This window comes from Monodon monoceros, unplaced genomic scaffold (genome assembly GCF_005190385.1).
Source record: "Monodon monoceros isolate NGI ecotype Baffin Bay Population unplaced genomic scaffold, NGI_Narwhal_1 Super_Scaffold_20, whole genome shotgun sequence".
Classification (NCBI taxonomy): domain Eukaryota; kingdom Metazoa; phylum Chordata; class Mammalia; order Artiodactyla; family Monodontidae; genus Monodon; species Monodon monoceros.
In genome coordinates this window covers 107930893-107956443 of record NW_021703777.1, presented here as the reverse complement: position 1 = coordinate 107956443, position 25551 = coordinate 107930893, and the positions used below count along the sequence as shown (strand labels likewise).

Genomic DNA, 25551 nt, shown 5'->3' with positions numbered 1-25551 from the left:
TTCCCACCTTATATTTATCTATTTTTGGATTAACACTTCACCAACATGGAGGGTAACTGTAGGAGTACCATTGTCTTCAACCCAGCTGTATATCTCTGCTTCCCAGAACTTCCCTGCTGGTCACTTTTATATTCATAGTTTATTATTTAAACTCCTACTTTATATTTATGTGGGTGCACAGCAATGATCTGAAATATAGAAATAAACTGCCTGGGGGGGCAATCATTATTACTGGCACTGCTTCTTGCTACATGACTTTGCTGATCATTTCTTCCAATTAATTCTTTAAAGTTGATGGTTTACCGTGGTCTAATTTTGGATACAACGTACTAAATTTTTTCGCTGTAAAAATCATGACACAACCAAGAAAGCACAGTAGCAAACTGTTCTTGGCGTAGATCTGTCTACTGGTCATCAGCCTTTTAAAAACCAGATGCTGTTTGAGAAAGGCCTGATTAGCTAGTGGTGTCATAGCAAAGTGTGCACAGTTCTTTTTCACGTGGGCTAAAGAGAACTAAGCAATTCATTCTCAGTTTTAGTGCTTAAAGTAGAATGGAACAGAATGACTTGTAGGCAAGTTGGAATCTGTTTCATTTACCATCCCCCTCAAATTTATATTTTTCTTTTAAGAATTTATTACATAAAGCAGAAGGATAAACGATCCCACTTCCTTATTTGTCCACTTGATACAATACATAGACTTCAAGTGCTGGTTTTGATTGCGGTCAATTTGAAGTTAGGGTGTTAATCCCCATGAGGATAGTGGCATTTTTTTTTTTTTTCCCTGATGATTTATGATGTTAATGTGTTTTTTTCTTCTGAAGTAATTTAAAATAATACTTTAAAAGTTTTAGTCTGAAAATTTCTTCTTTTTTTGTCTTTTTTTCCCCTCCAGTCTACATTTGAATTTGCCAGTTTAGCTATGTGGATTGAAAAGTGATAATTAAGAGACAGCGATAGGAAAGGTTACAAAATTTGAGAGTCCTTGATTAGGGCACATTTTTATGTAAAGTCAAAGCTAAGATTTTGATTGTTCCCATGTGCTTCAATTATCATCAAACCAATCTTAAATTATCTTATACTTCTGAAGGTTCCAAATAAATTTAGATTTCCAGATATAGCAGATTGGAACATAGTAATTTACCATCTTTTCTGCCTATTGGACTTGTATTGTGGATCTGCTAGGCATCGAGTGCCATATTAAACATGTTCTTGCCACCAGCTTCTACAAAATTGATGTCTTTAATCAAGTCATGAATATAAATTTGATCAATGCTATTCTGTATGGATTAGGATCTAAGGATTTATGCATAAAAGTTATATATAAGAAGATATATCCTCACATATGCAGAGTCATGTTGGAGACATCCATGGGTTTCCTCATTTTCACACTTAGATTGCTAGGTTAGGTCAAAGCTAAATTCTAATTCCATATAGTTTTATGGAATAATCAGCCTTCTCTCTTTCCTAATCAGTTTCCAATTATTTAGCCCTTTTCCCCTAAAATCCATGGAGTAGAGTTAAGCACTATCTTCCCTTTAATTTCATAGCTTATTTGAAGGAGCTTTGTAGGGAATGGAGCAAGATGACAGAGTACCAAGCATGAAAAAGACTGGGTTCTTGAATCTTATTTGCCTCCAGCTAAATTATTTGGGGGATGCTGCAGTCATTATTATTCAAGAGTAAAGTGACACTGGAAAACAATGTATTTTTTCAAGGTAATCGTTCAGATTTATTTTAAAAAGGAGAGGAGAGTTCTTTTTTGATATTATGGGAACAAAGGCAACAGTCAGGCATTTCTTTGGCTAACTCATGCAATCCTAGAGTAAAATATAAGCCCAGGTTACTTTGATAGGATTTAAAGGAGTAAAAACATATGTGAATACAATGATACTAGATCTGTGTAATTCTGAATAATAAAATAAAGATTAAGATGATACTATTGGTCCCTCAAGTACTGGTATTTAAACTTTAAAAATCAATCAAGAGAGAAGATTAAGTGGTTTTTCTTTGGTACAAAAAATGTAAAGCTAAGACCAAATTGTTCTATTTTCACAGATTTAAGATACAAAGAATGATATTTAAAGACATTAAAATGGCTCTTAAATTCTCTTCAGTTTGTAAAGAATCTCCTATGAAGTACACTTAGAAGAAATCCCTGAGTACATTAACTACTCTATTAGTATCTTCATAAACAAAGAGGAACAATTTAAAGTACTTAGCAAAAGCAGTATCTATGTATAAGACTCCCTCCAGAGTGCTTGTAAATTAGGCCACCAAATATTTAACGGGAGAAACAATACAGTCACAAAATTAAAATATGATAATTTGAACACATTAACCATTCAAATCAAAAAACCAGTCTCTTATGGTGTCTCTGTTTTGTTTTAGCCACTCGATATTGTTTTTCACTGTTTCCAGCACTTGCTCCCTAGGTTTTTCTCCTGCTCCAGCTTCTGGATATCTTTTGAAAAAGCTCTCCATCTATAAAAGAGAAGGAAATAATTAAGAAAGTAATTTTAAGCCCAATTATTCTTCAAGGATTTTCTTTACACTCTGGATTTATTTCCTTCTTCCCTGGACATTCAGTATCACTGAATAACACTGAGATACATTTTCTGGTGCATCATTTAGATTGAGCCCATCTCTCAGATTAGCAATCATTACCCATGGCTTTTGGACACCTGGCAGCATGTCACACAAAAAAGGCCCTGATGTATTGGGGAAGGAGAGCAGCACACTGGTGGCCGGCATGCTCTTTCTGCTGCTTCGGGTTTCTCAATTTTCTGCACATTCCCCAAGGTGTTCCCTGGACAATCTGGTCTGTGGAATGATGGCTTTGCTTAGCCTTTCATTCCAGGAATCTGGAGTATTTTAATACGCGTTCAGTTCATTTATTGAGGGCTCATCAAAAAATCTCTGTTAAACTTGGTTCATTTTCCCTCTTCCCTCCAAAATCCTCCCCCAAACTCCACCATAGTAGTATTTGTTATTTATAAAAATAAGGATTATTCTGTTTCTTAATACAGAGGAATGTAACATTCCAGTATCTAATACAGGTACTGAAAATTCATACAATCTCTATTTATGCAACATTAATGAACATTCCCTGCCCCCCTGGGAATTGAGATATTTGAAATCTGAAAGATTTGGGCTTAGTTTTGAAATTCCAAAACTATGACTTCAGAAAGGAATCAAATCTTGACCAGCTTATCCCAGGATTACATTTACCTGGAAAGGGGAGACATACTGTTCATGCTTTGTTAAACCAAATGGTCTCATGGAGCCTTCTAATCCTCCCAAGGCCTCACGTTTCTCAACTTTTAAACTTTATTTATTTCTTGGTTGTTTGAATTTTTTTCAGTTTAGACAAAACTAGGTGTACATTTAATTATATATAAGAATTATTTCTTTTTTCTTGTCTTCTGGGATCTGAATAGAGAAAATATCACTTCTCCTAGAAAAAAAATTAATTCTGTTCCTTCCTTGACAAGTATAGAGGTATTTATCTTCATACCTGCCAGAGTTGTAGTTCAGTGTTGAATGGCTCTGCTATAGTGACAATCCGGCCAAGGTTTCTGTCATTGAGTGTATATCTGAAGAGAAATTTAGGGGAGGAAAAGGGTATGTAAGTGCCCAGAACTTTAAATATTTTCTCTAAATGCAGACATATCCTTTTTATTTTGGGAGTTTTTTAAAAAGTAATTTTCAAAGTACAGAAAGTACAAAACACAGTAAGTAAACATATTTAATTTAAAATCCAATTCAGGAGAAATTCTCAGCAAATTCTACACTTCTTTTTGTAGACATATCCACACCACTTACTCAGAGATGGTAGACTGCTTGTTACATTCCCCAAATCTGTTCTCCTTTTTTCCTGCACACATGAGAACCACAGTCAGATGACATTTCTCAGCCTTCCTCATAGCTAGGTGCAGACAGGTGATCCAGTTCTCATCAGTGGAATATGAACAAAAATGATATATTCGGGGCTTCCTTGGTGGCGCAGTGGTTAAGAATCCGCCTGCCAATGCAGGGGGCACGGGTTCCAGCCCTGGTCCGGGAAGATCCCACATGCTGCGGAGCAACTAAGCCCGTGTGCCATAACTACTGAGCCTGTGCTCTAGAGACCGCGATCCACAACTACTGAAGCCTGTGTGCCTAGAGCCCATGCTGCACAACAAGAGAAGCCACCACGATGAGAAGCCCGCACACCACAACAAAGAGTAGCCCCTGCTCGCCACAACTGGAGAGAGCCCACGCACAACAACGAAGACCCAATGCAGCCAAAATAATAAATAAATGATTAATTTTTTAAAAAAGAAGTGATATGTTCAACTTCCACCTCCTTGCTTAAGTAAAGGGAAATTGCTTGCCTTGGACTTTTTTTTTTTTTTCCCCTCCCCTTTTTCCAAACTTCAACCACACAGATAGAATAAGGTCAGACTACCCTAACAACTTGGAATGCTCATTTCAGGAGACCAACCTGAGTGAGAAATAATTATTTATGTCCTTTAAGCTGCTGCATTTCTGTGTTTCTGTTACAGCAGAATAGCTCTATCACCTTTATCCTAACTAACACTTCCTGTCTTCCTGCAGGTGCAGGAATTTGAATATAGGCTATTTATTCTGCTTTCAAAAAGCTTTATTAGCTGCTTGCATATTTGGGGTTATGATCTATATCAGTCTGCTAAGCAAAGACACTTGAAGCTGGGTGCAAAGATAGCACTTTAGAGATAATATTCTATTCCTATCTCTTTTGCATTTTCTCTCTTAAAGAACAAGAATCAGAAATTTCTTTATAGACCAAAATACAAATCATTGTAATACAGGTAAAAATTTCATCCCAATTAATCACAGTGTAAGAAAAATAATCACAAGAATTATTTGTAAACCTTGAACTGTTGGAATGTTGGGGAAAGATAAAGGAAAATATATCAATATATAAAGAGGTAAACAAACAGGAGAAATTTTACATTTAAAATTTATCACATAACAGAAGCAGAAATTGTGAAATAAAAAGTCATAAAGTTTGTCACATACACATTACAAAATTTTATACTAAAGAAAAACTGCCATAAAATTAAAAATTTATTATTTTGTTTTAAAAAGGGCAAATATTTTCACTATAAAAAGAACCCTTACAGATTGATAATAGGGAGAAATATGCCAACATGAAATTAGTGAAGGAATGAGTCAGCAGTTTTCAAAAGAAACGTAAAGAGAAAATGTATTAATGGAAACAGATGAAATGTTCTAATAATTATCCACAATTTCAGTATACTAGGTCCGGTGTTCACTCTTATCACAGACACCATTGAATTTAAATCCATTATGTCTTTCATCTTTCTTCTCTTAGAAATCTAAGGCAAGCAGTTTCCCTTTACTTAATGTCATCAGCCATTATTCAAAATGTAAGAATCTCAGTCATCTATGCTCAACACTGTTCTTATAATGTGTGTACCTCCTTGCCTCTGACTTAGCTGTCTAGAGCTGCCCAACCTCTCAAACCCGCCACCTGACCCTCTGGAACTGCCCCTTTACAGGGAATACTACTTATTTGGAGAATGTTTATTTTCCCACATCCTCCATAGCACCAGGTCAGAAAGGGAATTGGTGTGGTCATGCTCCCCATTGTGGATTCCCAACCATTATTCCTCCACTCTCTCTTTAAGAACCTCTGTTCCTTCAGGTTATTCCCCTTCATCTCATTTATGATACACTTTGGCACCTGACTCCTATCATCCTTTCTACAGGCCATGATTTCAAGGTCCACATGGATGAAGATATAACAGCTTAGCGCCTTACTTTCTTGACCTCCTCATTTCCAATGGTATTTTCTCCACTCTACTCCAGCCACCAATTCCCATCATCATACCTTGTGATTATCCATAGGTACTCTGACTCTAAAATTATTAATTTATGCATGCTCCATGACATAATTTACCATTCACTTTCCACTATGACCATTCTTTGACGTTATCTGGATTTCTGACCCATTGACCATCCCTACCCCTACTTTCTTCTGGATCATCAGCTCTTCCTTTGCTTTCATTTGTTTCCTTATATAGTTTAGATTCCATGGTCTACCATTTTCAGTAACATTTTTGCCTAAGCCCTAAGCGCCCTTATATTTCAGTAATTTGAGTCTGGCAAAACTCCAGCTTTGGGTGAAATTAACTGCTCATTTCCTTTGTTTGTACCACCTAGACACATTCTGTCAAGGGAGGTCACCCAACATTCCCCATATTGTTTCACTATAAATTCATGGCTGTCAATCTTAAATGGGCCCTTCACATTGACAGTCCTGCATTATCCTGGTCAACTCATTCTCTTCCTCTTTGAATTGCCTTTTGCAAATGTTTTCACTCTCTTAAAACCTCCAAACACTCTCCCTCTTCCCTTCCTCCTCAGATGATCTTGTCTTCTAATTCACAGAGAAAATACATAGTAACCTCTACATCTTTTAGCTTACAAACATATAAATATACCTGTTTTCCTTCTATCTGTGCTTTGGTTCCTATTTCTCCCTCACTTTCTCAAAAACATTAATTTTCAAAAAATCTTTTTCCTGTCTTACATATTAAATCTCTCACTCTTCACTGGATCTGTCTCATCAGCTTTTAAGTATATTAAACATATTAAAATATCTTCCATATAAAAAAAGGGAAAATCCTCTCCCTTGATCTAGCATCGCTCTCTTAATATCTTCTCTCACCTCCCCATTCATAGTCAAACTTTTCAAGAGGCTTCTCTACATTTCTTGCCTCTATTGTCTTACTACTGACTGTTATTTGCTTCCATTTGAGTTTTGCCCCCACCACTCCACTGAAAGACTCTTTCTGAGTTACCAATAAGTTTAGTGAGCATTTTTATTCTTTGATTTATTCAAACCTTAAGCAGCATTTGGCAAGGGACTCTAACTTCCTTGAAACAATCTCCACTTTAACATCTCAAAGGAGACTCAAAAGGCAGATATATATATATATATATATAGAGAGAGAGAGAGAGAGAGAGAGAGAGAGAGAGATAGATCTGAACTCATGGTTCTTCTGCAAACTTTTTCTGGAAATTTAGACATTTAATTCTTGTCACCTCACTTGTCTCCCATTTCTAATCTACCAAATTCTAAATGTTCTTATCTTTTCATCTTCACCATTACATCCATAGTACAGTGTCTCACTGTCTTTTGCTGGGACTACTCCAATAGCTCTGTAATTGCTTTCCTCAAATTCGCTCTGGTCTGTGCTTTACTTTACCACCAGAGCTTTCTTTTCAGAGTAAAATTGATCATTTTACTTTCTTACTTAAAACCCTGTAGTGACCTTATCATTGCTCTTAGAACAAAAGCCCAAATCTTAATGTGACCCTGAAAAACTTAGCCCTTATCTTTTCTCTTTTCTGATAGTAGGCATTCAACCAGGAAAGCTTTGCCTCCTGTTCATATAATTCACTCCTGTCCTTCCTTCAGAATTCAGCTCAATCATCACTCCCTTAGGAAAGCCCTTAACCTTCAATTTCTCTTGACTTGGTCAGTTTCCCCATTACACTCTTTCAGTGTGTCCTGAACCTCGTCTATTTGTAGTTATTACAGTTTTAACTGTACTACATGTATTTGTGTGATTCTTTACTTAATATTGATCTTCATTATTAGACTCTAAGCTCCTTGAGAACAGAGAACCAGATGTTTCTCCTTGTATACTGTTGTACTTTGAGTACCAAGCACTGTGCCTAGCACATAGTAGATGCTCCACAATATTTACAGGATGAAAGAATTATAATTTAAAATGAGATATCAGTTTTCATGTACTCAATTAGCAAGAATATTTTTAAATGGCAGCACTGGGTATTGTCAAGGGTTGGAAAAATAGTCAAAGTTAATAGTAAATTTTGTTGTGGATGACAGTTTTGCAGCACTCATCAGAAACTCTAAAAATGAACACATCCTTTAACACAGCAATATTACTTCTACTATTATTTTTATCCTAAGGAAATTCTCAAGGATGTTCAAAGAGAACAGAGGTTCAGTTTCAAAGATGTTCATCAGTACATCATTTATACAGTGGAAAGTTTGGAACAATTTTATTATCCAACAGATGGAGACTGGCTAAGTAAACTAAGATGTATCTACACATTGAAATATGACTGAGAATTTAAAATAACATCGAAGAAGCATACTTAAAGACATGAAAAGATATCCACAATATAGGATAATGTAAGAAAAAGCAGGTTATAAAACCGTATGTCTGGGCTTCCCTGGTGGCACAGTGGTTGAGAGTCCGCCTGCTGTTGCAGGGGACACGGGTTCGTGCCCCGGTCCGGGAAGATCCCACATGCCGCAGAGCGGCTGGGCCCGTGAGCCATGGACGCTGAGCCTGCGCGTCCGGAGCCTGTGCTCCGCAACGGGAGAGGCCACAACAGTGTGAGGCCCGCGTACCACAAACAAAACAAAACAAAACAAAAAACATATGTCTAATATAATAAATAAATGAACAGCCATAGAAAAATGGCTCAAGGAAAAACAGTGTGACAACAGAGGTTATTTTTAGGTGGTGGGTTTATGGGTGATTTTTGTATCCTTATTTTTGCTTATCTGCATTTTGTGCAAAACAATACACACCTATTTTATAATAAGAAAATTGAGATTTTAAAAAAGGAAATCACACTAAGTTCCTGTAATGATATTTTACAGATTCAAAGAAAGTCTGTTATTACAGGTAAGGAAACAGTTTTTCCAGTGACTTTCTATAATTTCTATAATATTCCTCTTCTGTTTTGTTCTTTGTGACTAAAAATTGAAGAATATATTTAGAAACTAGCAATGAATAGATTGAATAAAAACTGCAACTACCTGTATAAATATCAGAAATATAAAAACAAAATATGTTCATTCCAAGAAACCATCATATGAAGTGTACCATTTAAGGGGAAATATGCTGTATATTTATCATATTTGATTACTTTTAAAACTAAAATAAGGATTTAATTATATCTTAAATATTTTGAAAAATAATTATGTAAAAATAATCTTCTTGGATTTAATATTTATGTAAGTACTATTATGTTATCCAGAAGAAATGGTTTTGATGCACTTAAAACTTTTAGTTAAGTGCTTATTAAATTATCTTGTTTATGAGATACTGTTTAAATGACTTCAGTCATGTCCCATTGACTTAATTTTTCATTCATAGTCATAAATTTAAATCAAACTTTATCACACCACACTATATTGGCTTATTGAGTTCATTCAACTTCATAGTTTCATGTAAGAGTTTAATGGAATAAACAAAAGCAAATAATAATTTCTGAAGTATCTTTGGAACTTTGTGGTTAAGTCTCAAAGTGGAAAGGACATTAGTGGTGTGGCCATCAGCTGTCATAAAAATCACGTAACAAAAGCTTTATAAAAAAGCAGCTTATTTATTTTAAGATGACAATAAATTGTTCAGAAACAAAGGCAATAAAACCACACATTCTGAAGTCTGGAAAACATTTAAGAGTTTGAAAATATTTGGCTAATGCTTGGATCATTTCTATTTAATTTGTCTTATCCAATTTTAATGGGGAAATTATATATTTTTCAAACTAACCATAATTAATATTGGGCTTTTTTGTATCTGACATGTGGTTATTATATAATTTTATGTTTTAGGCTATTTGAAATGATATGAGAATTAGATCATTAGACTATGAAGAAATATTAAAAGCCTTGGGAGAGGGTTTTGGAACTAGCACTGCAAATACTTCATCAATTTGTTTTTCCTGAAAATTTCAACATTAGGTCTAATAGATTTAAGGCCAACTGTTTATGACTTTATGGCAATGTAACACCTATTCTTTTTCCTACTTCTTAATTCTCAAGAGGTATAACAATGAGCTAATTTTTAAAAATGAAATATGCATTATTTGAAATAACTCACATGACAGCAATTCAAATAAGCCTTGAGAAATATTCTGTTTAATAAACAATAAGGAAGTGCCCACTTTATTATGTAAAATAGGATATTATTTACTTATATTTTCACAATAATTTAATAGTAAGCATTTTTTTTCATCTACATAGGTTTCTTACAGCATGTACCAAAAAAAAGTTGCGTAGTCTTTTCGATTAAAACAAAATACACAGTACGTGTCATTAGCCATATATCTTTCAAAATGGAAAGTACTACCTTGCATAATATGAACTATTACCTCCAGATAACATGTTCTCAATAGGTAGATTTATTAATTCTAAACCAAATAGTTTATTGAAACAATTATAAACAGATGAACAGAGCATCATATACACACCACACACACACATACACAAGCATGCCAATCAATCTTCATAGAAATGGATGAGCAGTTACATTCAATAGTTGCAAGAATACAAAAGACAAAAATTTATCACAAGTAAGCAAAAGCAATGTAGGGTATCTTTGCTGAGAGCTAGAGATATAATTTGGATCTCAGAAGGATAAGAAATGTGAATGAACATAATGGCACACTGGTTAATTGTAGGGTAGAAAAGAGTATAGAAATAAAAAGTTATCTTTGCAGTTAGTATTTCTGATAAGGTGGTCATTATGCACTAGGCAGTGCTGAAGGGAAGACGAGAGATTAGGAGGAGATGACAGAGGCCATTTCTTGGTATGGGGATTATAGATGGTATAGTTCTTTGGTCAGTGTTTACATATTTGTTTGGGACATATAATCTATATTTTATACCCTGTCAAAAGAAGTATCTTTTTAATGGAAATAAGCATTAAATTTAGAGGATCAAGACCAAGAGTAGCAACATTTCTTCCATATGAGGCGGAAGAAATAAGAAATTTAGGAAACCATCTCTTTAGCTCATTTGTTCATCTCTTGTCCTTGTTCCTTATTTTAAAACTGCTATTGCCCGGGAAATATAGTTTGCTTTTAAGAAGGGAGGAATTAGGAGATTGGGATTGACGTATATACACTATTGATGCTATGTATAAAATAGACAACTAATGAGAACATACTGTATAGCACAGGGAAATCTACTTAATGCACTGTGGTGACCTAAATGGGAAGGAAATCCAAAAAAAGAGGGGATATATGTATATGTATAGCTAATTCACTTTGCTGTACAGTAGAAACTAATACAACATTTTAAAACAACTATACTCCAATAAAAAATAATTTAAAAAAAAAGAAATTTTCAAAATACCTAAAGCTTAATTATCTGGTTAAGAGTGGCAAAAGTTATCCATATGAACTCAGTAAGATGTAGGGCTCTAATGGGAACCAGGTCCAGGAATTATCATTTCGTTTTCATTAAAAATTAATTCAGAACTAAATATGTGCCTGGCATTATGCTAGGTGCTAGCACAATAGGCAGAATTAACTTGTTTTAACCAAACTAAAAATAATGCTTAGTCATCTTTGCAGATTTCAAAATTCTTTTGATCAGTTGGAAACACTACTTTCCAGAAAATGAATTATGCTTCAAATTAACTAGTACATTGCTCCCCTGGAAGGAAAATACCATGATCCTTACCTCTGATAATATACCATTTCAGATATCGTGTAGATGTCAGAGAAAGCACAGAAAAGAGAAAAAGAAAGAACTTGTGGATGGTATCAGACAGAACAATAAGCCATTATCTGATCATCCCACCTGTTGACTAGATATTCCCAGTTGAGCTGTATCCAATTCCAGGCCATAGTCTTCCCATAGCTATTATATGAGATGTATCGAATGACTGTAAACACATCCTGAGTTTTAATAAGATTTGAGTCCTTGAGCAAATCCAAATATCTAAGAGAAGCCAAACAGAAACACAATTCAAAATGAACTTTTAGTGTTCACCCTTAGCTAAATTCCAATAGAACATCGCTTTCATTCCAGTAATTCAATTCTTGAGTCACCAGTTGACACAGTCAATTAAGTAAGACAAATGATAAAACACAATTTAATATTTTCTAAAATATTTAACTTTTTAAAGAACAACCTATAATTTTGAGGACTAGTGTAATGTAAACTTTAGGAACATTTAAATTATTTTGGAGGTACTAAAAACAACCACAATTTCAACTATTAATTTAAAAAATTATTTGTATTTATTTAATAGAAGTACTTCATCCATTTTACCTGGTTATTCAATTATACTAAAAACCCCCCCCAAAACCAGCAAATTAAAGGAAAGTACTTATATTATTATTTTATATGGGATTACAGTTGTCTTATTTGCTCTTCCCTAGATTGTAAAAAAACAACTTTCTAATGTAACTTGTATGGTTGGATTAGTTGGCTATAATTATGGTATAATGCAAATAAGTGCAAGATAAATTAAGTGACCAAATCAATAGATTTTTGTTAAATTTATGTCGTGGCTGTACCCAGAGGGAATATCTGAACGTGCTCTGGTAAACTTCCAGAAACTGCACTGGTGTGGTGGGCTCCTGAATTTTGTACAATTTATCTCTTATCCTCTAGTTCACAAGAGTCTTAGTAAGGCATCTAAGTACTTGCTAATTTTCTCATCATATACAATTAGCACAATGCCATCAAAGTAATGAATCAATATAATGTTTTGTGGAATGTCAAGATGATCAAGTTCTTGATAGACTATCTTAGGGCAGAGAGAAGAATTCACATATAGCCCTAAGGTGAGATGGTGAAAGTGTATTGTTAGCCCTGCTAAGTAAAAGCAAACTGCTTCTGGTAGTCCTTATAGAATGGTTATTGCATTGTAATTTACTATTTATATTCTGCTTCTCCCAGGAACCTTTAAGTTTCTCAAGGATAGATTTCATTCTTGTTCATTTTTATTCCCACAACCTATATACCTGTACATAGAAAGGACATCTTAAGTGTTGTTTAAATGAAGTAAATAACTCAGAAACCATAACTAAGCAAAAAATAAAAAAGGCAGAAGCTAGTTGATTTGGGACATAGATGTGGAGTGGGAGAACATTCATAAATGGGCTTCAAGCAGTCTTTGTACCTTCTGAGTGGAATGTAAATACCTTTTGGGTGTGTGTCTATGCATGTTGTGGCAGACACTCCTCTGCTGACAGAGACCAGTTTTGTTCTGGGCTTGGGTCAAGGTATCCTTGATCCTAGGGAAGGTAAACTACTACCCCTTCCTCAGAGTATCATGATTGACCCAAATCAGTCAAAGGAATTCAAGTTCATCCTAGTCAGCAAATGATCAAATGGTAGATCCAGAGTATAACCCAGAATGATCAAGGGTGACCTAGTTCTGGATTATGAGGGGAAGTGGAGATAACTGACATCTTATCATAAAAGACAGAGCCTTGTGAGGAGGAGCTCTTTTGCTCCTGTCCTTCTTCCATTGAATGTATTTGTGTGAAGGCAAAATGCTTGGAGCTCTGGAAGTCATAAGACGTCCAACATGTAGAGGATGGCAGAAAAGAAAGAGAAAGAGCCTAGGTCTTGGATGAAAATGTTGAACCACTGTACACAACTGGAAGTTCCCTACCTCCAGAATTTTTTATATGAGATTACATGTCTTTATTTTTTAAGCAACTCTTACAGGGATATTTTGTTTCTTGCCAGGAAAATAATTATTTAATAGATTTTCTTGGAAACATATCATCCATAATTAGCATTTTAAAGAGACTGTGACATATAAATTATCAAGTACCAATACACGTAATTTTTTCAAAAGTTCCAGCTTACCTTGACAAAATAGTAACATTCTTCAATGATGCTAATCCGTACAATAGCTTTTCTTTTTCTTGAGCTAATGAAGTTTTCTGGTATTGCTGAAGAGTGTAGTTCCATGAAGTCTCATTGCCAGAGTTCTGCATTCCATACCGATATACCAGAAGCCTGAGATTTACAGGAAGACTAGAAGAAGAAACAGTATTTCAGAGATTTTAATTCCTCACTTCTCAGTTTAAAGTCTTCCAGAAATGAAAACATGGTGAACAGTCACCTTACAGTCCCAGTTAGCCACGCCTGAAATAGCTGGGAAGCATTGTTCAAGGCATCGCTGTCTCCCATCTTGCATGCGAGCCCTAATACAGAGGCACGGAGTAATCTAAGAAAAGAAACACACACAGAGCTGGGGCCTTGACCACTTTTCAACATGTCTTAACATATACAAACGAATACTAAATGAATATTAATTTTTAAAAAGGTAAAAAATAACTTTGTGAGGTGGTCTCCAGTATCGTTCCATCCCAGAGAATCTGCAATGGGTTTCACTTGATCTCGGAAGTATTTCTGAAATAAAAGCACCATGCAGAGTGAGTAATAATTTACTATTTAGCAACAGTCTCCCGTTTATTATAATCTACAGTTCCCTGTGGTAATCTTTTCCCCTACTAGCTCAGAGAACTTTGGGCCTGTCCTAGGAAAGGGATGTATTAAAGTTTTTATAACATTGTAATTTTACTTCAGTCCCGAACATAAGAACATCCTGGATCACTCACTCTCTAATGTTTTATAGAACTTTGGGTAAGCCCCTTTTAACCTCCACTTCTTAGTTAACATGTGTAATAAATAGAATAACACCTGACATACTTACCTCACTAAGGAAGATTGCTCAAGTATCGATGAAATGATAACTAATATTTGTATATTGGCTTAGGATTTAAAAATGACATTTATATTATATGATTCTCACTATTCCATTACCATAGGCAGCCAACTGCTGACATTCCTATTGTACAAAGGAAACAAAGACTCACAAATATGAAAGCATTTGTCCAAGTTATTTTATAAAGAAAGTGGAAGAGCTAGACATTGGAATCCAGAATTTGTTTAAAATTACAAGTGTCCTGCAAAAGTGCTGCAGAAATCACAAAGCCAAGAAAACCATTTAGAATGACTATCTTATAATAAAATCTCAATGTGGAAATAATAGCAGTAAGAATAAGGAAAAATTATGTCATATTTTGATGAGAATAGATTCATTTTAACGTAGATAAATCCATTAAAAATAGGATCTAGTTTGTATCTATGGTTTAAAATATTGTTTATTTTAAATAAAATATTAACTATTGTATTGCTTCTAACACTAAAATACACCTTTAAGTGGTATACTGAACCAGAAATACTGATACATTTCAAGTTGAAAAAACAAATAGCATCTCTTTGATTTGATTAGTCAAGTCATTATAATTTCCTTTGATTTCACTTGGCAGGCAAGATATGCTTTTGTGTTTCCCAGGAGCTCCTTCTCTCAGAAATCTTCCTATTCTGCTAATGGCTAAACATCTCCTTTCATAAGATAATAGCATTAACATTACCTCAATCATAGGGTATAGCTCTTTATCATCTTCAAACATGCTAATAATATAGGTTACAGCTGAAATGACTCTCTGCCATGGTAAAAATTCCTCTTCCATTTTGAGATACTTGGTCAAGTTCAGAGCCTCCTTGTAATTTAGAAGTTGAGCTCTAAGAAAGAAAAAGAAAGCCCACAGTAAATTAAAAACCACAGACTAGTTTCCTTCGACTAAAAGTACTAATATGGGGATCATAGACTTCAGTGTTAATGAGAACCCTTCCATTAAACAATTAAGAAAATGCATTACTGTTAAGGCCCAATCAAAGAGGTTTGTTCACAATGATGTATTAGTGCTTTCATATGTTCAGTAATAAAGGGGAAGAGAGAACATTAAGGTGTGCATTTGAAAAATTGCTATGGCAGAATTTTAGATAAAACGAAAGCCATTTAGCTATACAGTTAATATTGACAAATAGAAACTTTAAAATTTTAGGTTCACAAGCTGATTGTAGTATACAAATGCACCTTTATAAGTGTATTGTATTGAATTTTTTTACATTTGACATGAATAGGAAATATAACAGTACTCGAGAATCGTGAATGTTTAAAACATTCCAATTGAACTTGTATTTACCATAAAAACATCTCCTTTTTATACATTTCCCAATAATATTGATAAATAAAAATAGATTTTGTTTCTCAAAAAAATGTGAAGTTACCATCGACATTTCAAAGTTTAAAGAGTTCGATTTCTTCCTCCTTAGAAAAGATTTTGGAACCTTTTGAAATAATGTTCTCAGAAATCTGTTATGCCTCAAATTTCAGCCTAGGTTTTGGAAAGAATCTTAGATAGGAATCCTGTCTTTCCAAATTACATTTTGAAAGTTAAAATTAAAGAATAAACTTTAAATTATTGAGAAAGTAATACTGATGCATTGAGTGCTAGTATATTTGAGGTCATTTTTTGTGAATGGCAAATAATGTAACCATAACTTGATTTTTCCCCTGAGAGTTGATAAGATAAACTGGTATTGGAGAGCTAGATAAGAATAAACACCTTTGGTATCATATGATTTGCACTAATGTGATATGATACAGTTTGTTTTCAGTTCAGAGAGCTGATTTCTTCTATTTTCTCAGTTCCTGATCTTATTTAGAAGAATTTATATTTTGGAGCATTCAGCCTGTCTTAATAAAAGTATAAATAATATTGAGAAATGGAGTGTTTTATTGAGAATGTTTGTTGAGTAAAAAAAAAAAATTGTAGAGTTTTATGTTGACGGTTGAAACTTGAGAATTTTCTAATTTTAATGATTCTCTATTTTCCCGGGTGGATAGCACAACAGTCAGTTGTGCAACAGTCCAGTCAGTATTTTCTTAGACTACTTATGAAGAATAATTGTTGCTCTGAGGATCAAATTAACGAAAAGGCTAATGAAAGTTCAGGAAGAATGGCAGGTAATTTGGTTAGAAACCTCGTGGGCTGCACATTTATAGTAGGTGAAAAGATTAGAAGGAGTGGGTCTTGGTTACAAAGGCCAAAAGAATTGGCTAAATTAGCATAAGTAGAAGTAAGGAAGTAATCCAATGATCCAAAGGTTAGAGGCCCTGATGAAATACTATATATTTAACTGTTGAAAAAATCAATATCCTATCCTAGTGCCTTGTTTTTTCAACATACTTGATAGCTATGCAGTTGTTCCACTTTGGTATCACTTGTTTAAGTTTGAGTCACATGGTCAGAACACTGGACTGAGAGTGAATTTTTTGCTGGTTATTATAGAGATAATATTTCGAGAATTAAGTTGATGCACTTTTCATTTCCCACAAATCATGTTACTCTGTGGTATTTGATACTTCCGAGGAAGAGCAGTATCATTTAGAATCATGATTCTCAAGTTTGTGCATGTATCAGTAACACCTGGAAGGTTTGTTAATCACATACCCTTGGGCCCTATCCCTAGAATTTCTGATTCAGCAGGTCTGGAGTAGGGCCTAAGAAGTTGCATTTCTCATAAGTTCCTAGGCAATGCTGATACTACTGGGACGACGAGTGAAGAATCTGTTTTTAGAACAAAGACATGTATAGTGCCCTTCCCTCCCAGACCCCCTTACAGTGCTGCGCTGGCTCATAGCTGCACTTTCCTCAGAGAATAGCCCTTGACCAAATACATCCATCTGGCTTAAAAGGTTATGCTACCCCCACCCTTGGCCATTAATTGTCTGATTTAGGAATGCAACAGGCCAGCCTGCTTCCCTCAAGTTGGATCCACTCTGTAGTACAATTCATGGATATGGCTTCCTACTGGAATCTGGCAAAGCTAGACTCCAGCTGAGACCATATTGTTGCTCAGCCTTTTTCCCTGCCCCAGCCTGCTTCTCACACTCCCTATCTCACGAGAGTACTCTCTCAGTAAACCACCTATTCAGGAACCTCCATTTCAGACTCTGCTTTGAGGGAACTCAACCTAAGACAGCATTTTTACTCAGCTTTGAGTCTCAAACTCTGTTAAATCCATAGACCAGCAGCAGCTCTGAAAGCCAGATTTGGTTGAGAATTTTCCTTGTTCAGAAATCTTCCATTTATAGTAAGAGTCCAACCTGAGGAACTTAAATCCTAGAATTGTCCTGTAATCTATAGTGTGGAGAGGATGGAGGCTATAAACTTAAAGTTCTCACAAAATGCTGTAAAGAAGAAGAAAACAAAGAGGTCTTTTGAGGGAATTCTTACTTTCCTGTCTTGGCCTGAGGTACCCAGAAGATCGGGGAATCTGGAACAAAGGGTTTGTTTTTGCTTCCTCCGGTGTGACCTGGAAAGACTGCACAGTCCTTCTCCAAGAAGTTCAAATTAAACATAGTGTCATGGCTTTCGAATGGGACATTAGAAATGGTTGAGAGAGGTGGTTATGTGGATAGAACTGACTCCATGGTCTCTCGTTCTTCAGCAGAGCCTTCAGATGGTGTGGAGACTTTTGAAAACTTCCCATGTGTCTGGTCTCTCGATGTTAACTTACTAATTAAATTCAGATTTCTGGCTTAAAACAGTCTCTTTGCAATCAGCTGGATCCCTTTCAGAGTCTTTCCGCATTCCCCTACTTCTCCCTTCTTTAAAAGGCAGTCCTTGATAGGGTGCGAAAAGTTGCTTATCTAGTTCTGTGTTGTGGTCTGGTCAGCTCTGTTAGCACCTGTAAAATGGTAAATCTGGTGTACCTAGAAGTCTGTAATCTCGGTGTGGCTGATGTTCACCTTGTGGTCTTTATTTGCTAGCCTGGCCCTCATCTTGGAAAGCACTGGAGCCACTACACCTTGAAGGCTGACTGAAAGTCTGTTTGGATCATTAGCTTAGGGGGCCTTTGAAGCCATCCTTTCTGCCACTCCTCCCTTGCCTAGGGACTCCTGGTCCCTCCCATGTGCCTGCTAGCCAGCACTCTCTGCTTTCCCTTGTGCTGTTCCTCACCCACTCTCTTTGTCACACAGTGGGCTGCAGAGTGCCATAGAAGCTACTGAAAAGGTAAAAAATCTGTAACAGGTAGACAAAAAAAGGATTTTTTCTGTCTCAGTTTTGGCAAGGCCTCCAAACCAAGCCCCTTAACCTACACTCCAAAGTAGGACGCAGGCCCATCAAATTAGGACTGACATGGTTAGGAACAGGTTTTTGTGACCCTTAGCTGATAGCCCACTACCAGCCTGCGAAAGAGATTGGAGCGGCAAAGGGGGAGAGGGAGACATTTTAGAAGAGGGCTTTTGGAGGATTCTGTCAGTGTACTGTGAATGCTGTCCTCCCACAGGGGACAGGAGGGTGTAGGATGCTTTTCCCCTCACATGAAGCCTAGAAAAGGGGCTTTAATGGAACCACCTGGAGAGTTTTATCTGTGTACCCTGGAGCTTGGGGGCACAGTGGTCTGGTGTCTGATACCCCAAGAAATCTAAAGGATGAGAGGCTGTGGTTGCTACTGCTCTGACATCGGAGTGAAGATAAAGGACTGCATGAGGTTGCCCATCCTTCCAGACCTTGTCGGGGAAAGGATATATGAATACTTCCTGTAGACTGGATGCGGTTCAGAGGTTTTCACTTCCTCACCTCAAAGAACTGCAGGAGAAAGACCCTTGGCAATGGAATGTGTGTGGATGGTACATATTCCGCGTAAGCACCACACAAGGAAAAGGATCGGTGTTAGACATCTGCAAAGTTCAGAGAGGACCAGAAGTAGACAGCATGTCAGGATCTTTCCTGCCTTCATCTGCCCTCCTTCTGCTCTCCTTGCCTTAACACTGGAGGAATCAGAGGCAGCATGGTGAGAAGTAGAAGTTCCATGCAGCAAAATGGAGAGGAAATCAAGCGCTTTATTCCCATTGCAGGGGGCTGGCCTGAAACTAGCCTGAGCTGGGGGCTGGGAGGAACTTTAAATGAAGTTGAACATTTGAGGGTTTTACTGGGCAGGGCATATAGTTGAAGTGAGTCTGTTGTGGGGACTCAGAAGTGACTGGGTGAATTTTTACTCCTTATCTTCAACAAATGTGCCCAGCTGGATATTCCATCCAGGGCAGTAAGAGTACTAGCTCCTCAAACCTGGGGGCAGGGGTATCAAGCATATTTTTGTTTTTAGATCCGCCCTTTTAGTCTTGCTGATGAAACAATAGTTCCATTTCTTTTTGAATACCAGAGTAGAATTGTGTAAATTCTAATGCAACCACATGCACTTACCCATCTAAGTACGCATTTCTGCTTTTCTCCAAAGTTTCAGAGTGATCTGGACCTGACTCTAACCAGCACAGGTGGGGCCTGTTTCTCTTTGAGTCCCTTTTACCTCATGCATTACAGAAGGAAACTGGGTGATAACTCAATAGCTCAGGCGATATTTCAGGTGATAGCTAAGGTATTTTCTGGATTGGTTGCTGTGTGATTCTACATGTTTCTTGGCTTTCAAATTTGTTTCACTTTCTACCTTTCTGAAGCTCTTCAAAATTTTATGGGCTATGGCCAAGGAGCTGAGCAAATGTGAGAAAGTCATTCAGTTGTGTGAGTTATCTGCTTTGTACACAGTTCCTCAGAGAAAGCTGTTCAAGAGGCTTTCACTTCTTAAAGCAAAAGAACTGTCTGCGTTGTGTTGTGATGGAAATTAAACTATAAGGTTATTACAGCTCTGTGTAATTTTTAACAGCCAAGATTCTAAGCTTTGGAAGAGATCACTATGTTTCCACAGCAGAGAGTTTTCCTGAAAAAAAAAATCTAAATGGTCCTATTATGTTTTAAAATGTTTATTTTTAAATTTTTTGGCCGCACCACATAGCTTTCGGGCTCTTAGTTCCTCGGCCAGGGATTGAACCCGTGCCCTCCACAGTGAAAGCGCGGAGTCCTAACCACTGGACCGTCAGGAAATTCCCTAAAATGTTGCTCATTTTCTTTCACCACTAAATTTCCCCAGTCTACACAGTACCAGGTACAGAGTAGGTGCTCAATATATATTTATTAAATGAGTGATTGACATACCATAGCATAATGAAAATAATTAATCTGTTACATATTCAGGAGATTAAACTTGGAGATCCACCAAAGAAAATCAAGTTGTCTGTTACCTACAAAGGGAATCTAGATTGCAAATTCATAAGAGCTTTTCTAAATGCTTCTTTGCTGCTACTAAACAATGGTGGATGCTTTTTCATCAAGTAATACAATCTACTGAGCACTTCCTAAAGACCAGACAGTGTTTGGTGTCCCTTATGTGCATTATTTCATTTGCTCCTCATGAGAGTCTTATAAGGTCATCTCCATTTTACTAACAATAAAATTGAAGCAGAGACAGGTTAAGAAACTTTCTCAAGGTTATTCAGAACCAGGATTTTAACCTGGTTTGAGAGCTTGTTTTTTAACCCTATAAATTCCCTCCTTAAAAATGTCACAAATGTTTTCTGACTTCCAGTATACTATCTAGGGAGTCCATGTAAGATAGTTCTCCCATGCCTTTAGTGCTGCTATACTATCCTTCCAGCCATGTATTCAGCTCATATTTAATGAACATCTACTAGGGGCCGGGCACAGTTAGGAGCTGGGGATAAAATGAATAGGAACATGATCTAGGTGCCTACCTTTGTGAAACTTGCAGTTTGGTAGGTGAGATGGATAATTAATAAGCATTGACAATATAATATTATTGGAAATGCAGGACCCCATAAAAGGGACACCTAACACAGACAAAGGGGCCATGAGGCTTCCTGAGGAACTAGCATCTCATTCTCAGTACCTTGCTTATGTCTAAAATGAGGCCACTACAAAGCCAGCAGAGCAAGTTGGCTGTGTCCCTAGCTCCTACAAAAGTGCCAGAAATTCAAAAAATACTTGTTGAATTACTAGTGTTAGACTACCTGAGAAAAATGTCTCAAAGGTACTGTGGTTACTATTCTTACATTACCCCAATCTATGTTGATTATTTTTTTCAAAGTGTAGGTTGTTTTTTTTTCTAAGTGTAAGTTACCTTCAGGCCATGAGAAAAAAATTCAAATTTCCTAAACAGTACCTTAATTCAATCCTAGGGTGCTATGTCTCATACTTCTTACCCCAGTGACCTGAATAAGATTTGACAACTCTAACCATAAAATCTTACAATGGGCTTGGGCTCACAGAGATGAGTTAATGAAACACACTGTTCGTCTTTTTAATAAATCAAATTGTGACAGTACACTTTTGTGCATTTGCAAGTGTCACTCCTAATTAGCTCAAGGACTCTGATTAGACAAACCCTATCTAAAGTCAATAGGATAGGTGAGTTTTTGTGTATGTTGAGTTGATATCAATATTTTAGCTATAAGGCTCATATTAATTTTAAAAAAAGTTATGAAAAAATAATGTAAATAGTGGCTTCAGATATTTAAAACTATAAATTAGTACTTTGTTGTAATTCATTTTTAAAAAGATTTATGACAAGATCCACAGTATTTTAAACGATTGAATCTCATTCCAAAACCCACCTTGCCAAGGCAAAAGCGTCATCGATAAGACTTGCACGATCAGCAGAAGAAAAGTACTGGGAAGAGAAAGAAAAAAAGGTAAGAAACATGAATCTTAAAATGAAACGTGTTGAAAAATTAATGTCATTATGATGCTGTTCTTAGAACAAAAAGAAAACAATTCACAACCTACTATTCTTACCTTGTGGTTGAGGGAAAGATTGGTAGCTATCCATTCCCAAGTTGATACTTCATAATTTACACGATAAAACCCAATATGGTCTGGGTTTATTTTGAGAAAAGTGTTTCCACTAGGTTTAGGAGAGTTCAAAGTGATTCCTGTGGTAGTAAATAAACACTAATGAGAAACATGTTTGCACATACTATAAACACAGAGAAATTAGACCCAGAGGGTAAAAAGAAAAGAAAAGAAATATTAGCTCAAGGAGTCAAGTTTGATTTGGATCCAAAGCCCCAAAGCCTAATTCTTATTTAGTTGCCTAACTTTAACATGTCATTGTAGTGTGTGAGCTGAAAAAGAAATAGGTAATGTAAATAAGTGTCCTGTAATTTGTGACTTATTATTATTTCTTACTGGCAGAAGCTTATCATATGGGTGAAATAATTCTGTGCTTGTCAGTCCTTCAATAAGTAAAACAATGCTTAAAGACAGAGAAGTCCATGCCCTTTGGGGGTAATCCATATATTCTTAATTGTGATGGATTAACTACCTAAAGAATATTCACTGGGGCAGCCTGGGGAGGGGATAAAAATGTAAACATTTAAAAGAATACTTTGTTTATTAAAATCAACAAATTGATGGAAGTGGTGATTGCTAAGCAGAGCAATGATTTGAGGGTCAGTAATGCTTTTAAAATGTCAAGAAGGCTTGCAATAGGACTAAAATCCAGATAACAACATTCTTGATTTTGTGGTCCATTTCATGCTCGTTCTCCCAATTTTATTTATCTTTGTAAAGTCTTCTGCTTCCTTATTTCAACTGATTACATCAATGTTTTTTCATCAGTGGATTTACCAAATTAACTTTCTGAAGTAGCATTCAGAATTTACATAGGACTCTAGGATATAGATTTTGGAAGTTCAAGATTGAGGAACAAAGACTTATGTTTTAAGTAAAAACTACTCAAAATAATAGTTATGCTCTGACATGACCAGTGTTTGTTAGCATTAGCGAATGAACATTAGGATGTTCGTTAGCATCCTGTACTTTTATACTTATATACTCTTTTGTTTGTGTGGACAATATGCAATTTAAATAATGATGTGGGAATACTTAGTATATTTAAATAATTTCAAATAGTTTAATGTAGTGATAATGTGGGATGTGATATTGGAAAATAGGAGATGAGGCTGGAAGTAAAAGTGAGGCCTCAGTGTGAAGAGCCACAAGCTGTGTTAAGTTCATCTTCTTTTTTTTCTTTTTTTTAAAATTTATTTATATTTATTTTGGCTGCGTTGGGTCTTTCGTTGCTGCATATGGGCTTTCTCTAGGTCTTTTGTTGCTGCGTACGGGCTTTCTCTAGTGATGAGCAGGGGCCATTCTTCTTTGCAGTGCGCGGGCTTCTCATTGCGATGGCTTCTCTTGTTGCAGAGCATGGGCTCTAGGCACATGGGCTTCAGTAGTTGTGGCACGTGGGCTCAGTAGTTGTGGCACGTGGGCTCAGTAGTTGTGGCTCATGGGCTTAGTTGCTCCACGGCATGTGGGATCTTCCTGGAGCAGGGCTCAAACCCGTGTCCCCTGCATTGGCAGGCAGATTCTTAACCACTGAGCCACCAGGGAAGCCCAAGAAGTCCATCTTCTGAGAGATGGTAAGAATAGAGAAGATTTTTAAGCAGGGAAATAATATGCTCCAGCCTGTTTCTAGAAAGATAATTTTGATGGTGGTATGGGAAGGAGATATTGGAAGGAGATCCTAGAGTCTACTGTAATAATCTAGGGCAAGAGAGAATGAGGGCTTACACTAATGTGGAGATGATGAAAATAGGTGATGTGTTCAAGGGACACATCACTGGTAAAATCAACACTGTCCTTTTTCTGAGTTGATGAGGACAGTTAGAGGAGGGAAAAATAGCTTGCATGATTGGATGAATAATGGTGTTGCCCTTACAGAATAGAGAAAGATGAGTCAGTTTGGGAGGAAAGATGATTTAAATTTTGGAAGCATTCACAAGGTTTGGAGGATATCCAGGACACAGTAGTTTTCCATAATATATAAGTAAACTCTTCAATAAAGTTTCTTTAGGAACGTTCAGAGTAGGTTCTTGACAAATTGTAAACATTTACCTCACTCATATAGTATTTATCTTTCTTTGTCATCCTCCCATGGACATGTTGTTGAAAGGAAGCTAATCTTTTGGCAGCCATACACTTTGAATGTTTGTATTGGGAGGACAGCCTCTTGCTTAAGCACAGAGCCATATATTATAGGAGAAAGAGCATGAACTTTCCAGTCTGAGAGACTAAGGATAAAATCATTGCTCTGTGACTTACTAGCTGTGTGATCTTGGCCAAATCACTTGACCTCTCTGTGTCTCAGTTCATCATGAGGGAAGTAGGGATAAAAATCCCTCACAGGGCTGTTGTGAAGATTAAATAAGATAACATAGGTAAAGTGTTGGTCACATAGTTATGTGTCCAACAGATGGTAGCTATCCCCATTATTATGAAAGGGGATATGCCGCCAGTTCTATAAATAGCAAAGCAAATATAAATAACGTTGAGAAGTTCCTGGCAATCCATCCAAATACTGCAGTATTTTATAAAGTGTGCTTTATATATACCTAGTTAAGCCTGTCTAGAGTTACAGTGATTTTTCTCACTTTATAGATGAGGAAGCTGAGATCCAGGAAGTCAGTAGTTACCAGACTTTCCAAGTTCATGCTACTCTTGGAACAGTTGTCAACAATAAAATACTGTTGGGTTGTTTAGTTACATAATGAAGTAAATAGGACTAAAATATTGATGCCTATTCCAGGTGGTGCATAGAAGTAAGGGTGTATGTTTCATTCTGTTTCTCCAATTACTATTAAGAATTTTCTGATTATAACAGTAGTATGTGTTCTTTAGGTTCCAAATATGTATTTGGAAAATACAAAAAGAGTATAATGAAGAATACAGAAATTACCCACCACCAGTTGACATTATGTTTTTATCTTGTGTGCATGTATGTATCTTCCATATATATGTACATATGAACACACAATACACGTACTGGAACCTTACTGTGTTTATTATTATTAATCCTTTTCATTTGAAATTATATTGTAAGCACTTTGCAATTTCATTTTCTATATATGAAGATTTAAATTTAATGGCCATATAGTACTCTATCATTCAGTTTATAAATTGTTTTGTGCTATTTCTTGCTAGTTT

The 25551-nt window shown here is 36.1% G+C and overlaps 1 protein-coding gene across 2 annotated transcripts in view; it reads right to left on the bottom strand.

Annotated features, from left to right (window-relative positions):
• Nucleotides 1–1716: 1716 nt before the first annotated feature.
• The window catches only part of ENPEP (glutamyl aminopeptidase), a 103897-nt gene continuing 80062 nt past the window's right edge, over nucleotides 1717–25551 (bottom strand). For both annotated transcript variants that reach the window (XM_029235925.1, XM_029235927.1), the window contains 9 exons: nucleotides 22360–22496; nucleotides 22179–22234; nucleotides 15232–15382; nucleotides 14130–14203; nucleotides 13914–14018; nucleotides 13655–13825; nucleotides 11627–11767; nucleotides 3518–3596; nucleotides 1717–2484 (listed from right to left, as the gene is read on the bottom strand). In XM_029235925.1, the coding sequence (XP_029091758.1) occupies nucleotides 2338–2484; nucleotides 3518–3596; nucleotides 11627–11767; nucleotides 13655–13825; nucleotides 13914–14018; nucleotides 14130–14203; nucleotides 15232–15382; nucleotides 22179–22234; nucleotides 22360–22496 (1061 nt within the window). In that variant the 3' untranslated portion in view covers nucleotides 1717–2337. The remainder of the gene's footprint in view (nucleotides 2485–3517; nucleotides 3597–11626; nucleotides 11768–13654; nucleotides 13826–13913; nucleotides 14019–14129; nucleotides 14204–15231; nucleotides 15383–22178; nucleotides 22235–22359; nucleotides 22497–25551) is intronic.